The sequence below is a fragment of the Centruroides sculpturatus genome, unplaced genomic scaffold (genome assembly GCF_000671375.1).
Source record: "Centruroides sculpturatus isolate CEXI.00-Female unplaced genomic scaffold, Cexi_2.0 scaffold220, whole genome shotgun sequence".
Lineage (NCBI taxonomy): Eukaryota > Metazoa > Arthropoda > Arachnida > Scorpiones > Buthidae > Centruroides > Centruroides sculpturatus.
Genome location: NW_019384540.1, coordinates 407,423 through 413,825, shown reverse-complemented (window position 1 = coordinate 413,825; position 6,403 = coordinate 407,423). Strand labels below are relative to the sequence as shown.

The following is a 6,403-nucleotide window of genomic DNA, read 5'->3' as shown; positions in this document are numbered from 1 at the left end:
TTAAATAATTAAAATTATAAAGGATTAAAATATATATATATATAATGGGGAATATCACGCTTCTGACAATCGCTGCGAGTGTGTGGGCTAAATTTGGAGAATCCGTGCTTCTCGCATGGACAACTGTATGTGGCCAGCTCGCGTCGGAAAACCTTTTGATTTATTCGTGTACGCACCAGACGAAAAAACAAAAAATATTGTGTATCAATGAGCACTCCAATAAATAAATAGAATTGAAACAACACTTTGAAATGTTTTCCCGATGAAAGCGAATAATAATAATAAGTTTCAATAAAAATGATAAAATGAAAATTTAATTTTATCATAACGAGTTTGCTTGAATTTCGTTTCTTCTGAGATCGCAGCAATGCGCGATGGGTAAGCTAGTGATGGAATAAAAAATAGCTTAGTGTAATTCTACAGTTTAGTTTATCCTTCAAATTTATAGAAGGAAAACACTGCAGTTGTATAAATTTTCATTAAATATTCATTTAAAGTTGTAGTATTTTTAATATATTTAGTAATTCAAAAAGTCTCCATATAAAACAAAATCTAACGGACATAACTTTAATGCATGTTCATACGTAAACTATATCAGACACATTAACACAAATTTGCCTCAAATGAGAGGAAAGCATTTGTATATTCATTCAGATAAATGACACTTATATTCTGTAACATAAGCAATTGCATTAGATGAACCATTTTTGCTTATATACAGAGACTTTCAAATTACCATGTATTTTATGTGATAAAAATTCTTAATAAAAACATACCTTTGTAAGATGCATGAGGATTGCTACCTGTGTTAATATTAATAAAAGAACCTGTGCCCATTGTACATTTAATTTCACCCACATCAAAACAACATTCTCCAAACATTGAAGCTTGTTGATCTCCAACCTAATTATTTAAAATTAATATATTTAATACATATATTATATATGTTAAACAATTTATTCAGATAATATTTAAAATTTTTAAAAATTGATATGTTTTGTTAACTGTTTACAAAATTAAATACAGTAATATCCCAAACTTACGCGATAGGTGGGACCGAGCGATAACCGCGTAAGTTGGGGTATAATTTCGCAATTTGTGTAAAATCCAAGTCGGATGTATGTAAGCTAATAAATGTTCTCGTTAATCTTATCTCGTCATTTGATTCATTCATGGTTACAAGAAATCATCACATAGAGTCTCTCGAGTCTCCGTAGATATAACAAACACAGAAATAGTTACAATTTATTTTGTGTTATTTATGTGTCGATTCCACGCGACACGTCCGAACATGTAAGCTAAACAATAGTGTGGGGGGCGTGAGTAATCAAGAGTTGCATGGCGCTCAAACAAAAGACGAATCAACGAGATTTGAAAATCGCGTAACTCCGGGATCGCATAAGTCGAGGTATTACTGTATATCTAAATGCATTGCTAAGAATGTTTTCGTGATTCATTTTAAAAGAAAAAAAAAATGCTTTTATTGTACTTTATGAGAGTAAACTCCAATAAAGCAGATTTTTTGTTATATTTTAAAAGAATCTGGAGAATTTTTCTCATTATTTGTTTTATTATTATTGTACTGCATGTTAAAGTAGAAAGATTTTTAATACAATTAATATTGTACTCTGGTATTAATTGTATTGAAAATACTCTGTACTTATCATACTCTGTATTTATCAGTTAGCATATTGAGTAGTAAAGAGAAATTAATGACTATGAAATAATTCAGGTTTTCAAATGCAAAATAGTTTGTTCTAATGGGAAAATAAATGTATATAGATAAAATTTAGTTAGAATATGTTACATTCTAATGAATTTTTAAAAATTTTTATGTAAAGTTTTTAGTGCTGGACCCCAAAATTGAGGTGGTGAATGGATCCAATTTTCAAGATTTTGTGATTTTCACTTAAAACAGTTATTTCATGTTTTCTCTTTTTTTAAATAAAAAAAAACAAAGCTAATTTTGTGATTTTTGACCATTTCCCTATGTTTTATCCAGAACTCTCATTTATATACTACTATTATTAAAAAAACAATTAAAAATTCATTTAAACTGATTGATTTCCAGGTATTTTCAAATATAAATTAAAAAGAATTTATTTCCAACTAAAGTAAATTTCCACAATCAATCACAGATAAAAAATATTCAAAATTCCATGCAGTCTTATAAAAGTTAGAACAGCAGTAGAATTATGAAAGATTGTTGGCAAAGACACGTTTATAAAGGACTTTAAGAAATTTCATGTTACCGACGACTTGGACGGAACAGAGGATAAAGTACTATTCAAGGAGGCTAACAATCATGAGGACAACAATAATAGTTCTGATGAAGATGAAAGTAATGAAGTATTGTTTCAAAAAATTTCCAAATGATTTTAATGCAAATTGCTAATTTTTTGTATGGAAATAAAAAATAGATACTTACTGTTGCAGTTATTGGTATAGAAACACCAAAAATTGATTTTTCTGTTTTTCCAAATTCACCACTATTAAAAAAAAAAGTTAATAATAAATTATAATTTTATTATTAAATTCTAATACCAATATTCTTCTAATTTCTTCAATTTTTACTTATAAAAATATATTTCAATATATCTAAAATCCATTAAGAAAACATTATAAAATAATTTATATTTTTATTTATTTTATGGTATATTCTTCCTGCCATCTGTTGGCAATAAGAGAATCTGCTGGTACTATTTTTGATAACAACCAATTTGTTCAAATCAACATGTCGGGAAGTAATAAATGATATCTGGTCCAAATCTCCAAAATTTTGAATTCTGATATAATTTGATCCAATATTTACCCAAATAAAAAAATGTCTAATTATGTGTTTCTTCAACTAACAATTTGAGTCATTATCTCTTTTTACTGGTAATAAGTCCTTTCTGTATTTGCACTAAAGCTATTATAACAGAACTTACTTCAGGCAGAGAAATCTGGACGTTTTGGTGAAGTTACTTTCATGAAATTTATAGCAAGGTTAATTCTTTAGATCACTAATAATTTAGTGAAAAAATTATTGGTAAACTGTTGATAGATTTAATTTCATTTCTTATTTATATTTTATCATAGATAAAGCAATTAACTAATCTTGCTTATTGACAAGACTATGTCTTGTTTATAAAATCGTACTGCCACTCGTTCTTATCAGCATAGGAGTATGAAGGAGTACATGTCGAGAGTTGATATTTGGCACAGAATATTAGGTGCCCAAATCATTTGCGCATAAATAAATCCAGACTCGTAGATAGTCAGGGGACTGAGAATCAAGTCAAAATAAAATACAAAATGGCGACCCTCTTATACAAACAGGCAAAACAGCCACCTCACCCCACCGAAGTCTGGTAGGGGAGAGTACAACCAGCAGTCATTCTAAGAAGTGAACTCTGACCTTAGGACTGAACACATAATTTCTTCTATGTTAAATAAAATTTGTAATCTAATTTTGTAAATTTGGGAGTGCTTCAAATATGATATTAAAACGGTTTTATGTCGTTAGAAGTGGGTTTTTTTTATTATCTAGTATAGTAAAATCGTAGGACCGATAAAAATTTGACGTTATATTAGGGTTGTCGTTACATTCGATGACATTATAATAGGGTTAAACTGTATATTGTTTGTGCAAAATAAAAAAATAATTTCGAATGATACAACAGACACAATTATTTTTTTCAAAAACGGGAACTTTTCATTACGCATTGACAAAAATTCAACCCAGGCTGACACGCAACGGAGAGAAATTTTGAAATTAGATAAGTTAATTTCATCGAAGATGCATCGTGGACGATCTCGTGGTCGTGGCCGGCAAAGTTTGAACGAACGCGCCCAAAAGCAGCGATATCAAAGAAGACAGGAGAATGAGAACAAGACCTGCCTTGAGAATCAAAGTGATTCCGTCTCCGAGACATAGTCTTGTCCCAAATACGGTTTTGCCATTTTACTTGTTTAATTATAGATTTAAGTTGACATAGATAATTTAATTATGTAAATTTCATTTTTATTTAAACTAATTAATAAACATGAAGATTTTTATTATATTGGTTCAACTGTTAGGTCCATCTCCAAAATATAAATTATCTATATACAATAGAGCGTCAATTATCCGAAATAATTCCAGTCGGCAAATTAAAATTTTTGCCAGTGCTGTGGCACTGCAATCTTTGGCTATGTCTTGGGCTACTCAAATATTTTATGTTTTTGATACTAAATTAACTTCTGAAGTATAATTTTTTATTGTTTTTATATTTTTCAATNAGGATTCGTAAGAAAGCGGATTCCTAGAGAATGGAACGTATCTCTATCTTATAGGGGGTCGACTGTATCTAAATGCATTGCTAAGAATGTTTTCGTGATTCATTTTAAAAGAAAAAAAAAATGCTTTTATTGTACTTTATGAGAGTAAACTCCAATAAAGCAGATTTTTTGTTATATTTTAAAAGAATCTGGAGAATTTTTCTCATTATTTGTTTTATTATTATTGTACTGCATGTTAAAGTAGAAAGATTTTTAATACAATTAATATTGTACTCTGGTATTAATTGTATTGAAAATACTCTGTACTTATCATACTCTGTATTTATCAGTTAGCATATTGAGTAGTAAAGAGAAATTAATGACTATGAAATAATTCAGGTTTTCAAATGCAAAATAGTTTGTTCTAATGGGAAAATAAATGTATATAGATAAAATTTAGTTAGAATATGTTACATTCTAATGAATTTTTAAAAATTTTTATGTAAAGTTTTTAGTGCTGGACCCCAAAATTGAGGTGGTGAATGGATCCAATTTTCAAGATTTTGTGATTTTCACTTAAAACAGTTATTTCATGTTTTCTCTTTTTTTAAATAAAAAAAAACAAAGCTAATTTTGTGATTTTTGACCATTTCCCTATGTTTTATCCAGAACTCTCATTTATATACTACTATTATTAAAAAAACAATTAAAAATTCATTTAAACTGATTGATTTCCAGGTATTTTCAAATATAAATTAAAAAGAATTTATTTCCAACTAAAGTAAATTTCCACAATCAATCACAGATAAAAAATATTCAAAATTCCATGCAGTCTTATAAAAGTTAGAACAGCAGTAGAATTATGAAAGATTGTTGGCAAAGACACGTTTATAAAGGACTTTAAGAAATTTCATGTTACCGACGACTTGGACGGAACAGAGGATAAAGTACTATTCAAGGAGGCTAACAATCATGAGGACAACAATAATAGTTCTGATGAAGATGAAAGTAATGAAGTATTGTTTCAAAAAATTTCCAAATGATTTTAATGCAAATTGCTAATTTTTTGTATGGAAATAAAAAATAGATACTTACTGTTGCAGTTATTGGTATAGAAACACCAAAAATTGATTTTTCTGTTTTTCCAAATTCACCACTATTAAAAAAAAAAGTTAATAATAAATTATAATTTTATTATTAAATTCTAATACCAATATTCTTCTAATTTCTTCAATTTTTACTTATAAAAATATATTTCAATATATCTAAAATCCATTAAGAAAACATTATAAAATAATTTATATTTTTATTTATTTTATGGTATATTCTTCCTGCCATCTGTTGGCAATAAGAGAATCTGCTGGTACTATTTTTGATAACAACCAATTTGTTCAAATCAACATGTCGGGAAGTAATAAATGATATCTGGTCCAAATCTCCAAAATTTTGAATTCTGATATAATTTGATCCAATATTTACCCAAATAAAAAAATGTCTAATTATGTGTTTCTTCAACTAACAATTTGAGTCATTATCTCTTTTTACTGGTAATAAGTCCTTTCTGTATTTGCACTAAAGCTATTATAACAGAACTTACTTCAGGCAGAGAAATCTGGACATTTTGGTGAAGTTACTTTCATGAAATTTATAGCAAGGTTAATTCTTTAGATCACTAATAATTTAGTGAAAAAATTATTGGTAAACTGTTGATAGATTTAATTTCATTTCTTATTTATATTTTATCATAGATAAAGCAATTAACTAATCTTGCTTATTGACAAGACTATGTCTTGTTTATAAAATCGTACTGCCACTCGTTCTTATCAGCATAGGAGTATGAAGGAGTACATGTCGAGAGTTGATATTTGGCACAGAATATTAGGTGCCCAAATCATTTGCGCATAAATAAATCCAGACTCGTAGATAGTCAGGGGACTGAGAATCAAGTCAAAATAAAATACAAAATGGCGACCCTCTTATACAAACAGGCAAAACAGCCACCTCACCCCACTGAAGTCTGGTAGGGGAGAGTACAACCAGCAGTCATTCTAAGAAGTGAACTCTGACCTTAGGACTGAACACATAATTTCTTCTATGTTAAATAAAATTTGTAATCTAATTTTGTAAATTTGGGAGTGCTTCAAATATGACATTAAAACAG

At 28.4% G+C, this 6,403-nt stretch overlaps 1 protein-coding gene across 1 annotated transcript in view; it reads right to left on the bottom strand.

Annotated features, from left to right (window-relative positions):
- The window catches only part of LOC111623367 (putative glycerol kinase 5), a 60,649-nt gene that overhangs the window by 21,425 nt on the left and 32,821 nt on the right, over positions 1 to 6,403 (bottom strand). The window contains exons 12-13 of the mRNA XM_023365919.1: positions 5,338 to 5,398; positions 777 to 903 (exon numbers count right to left, since the gene is read on the bottom strand). Coding sequence (XP_023221687.1) covers positions 777 to 903; positions 5,338 to 5,398 — 188 coding nt within the window. The remainder of the gene's footprint in view (positions 1 to 776; positions 904 to 5,337; positions 5,399 to 6,403) is intronic.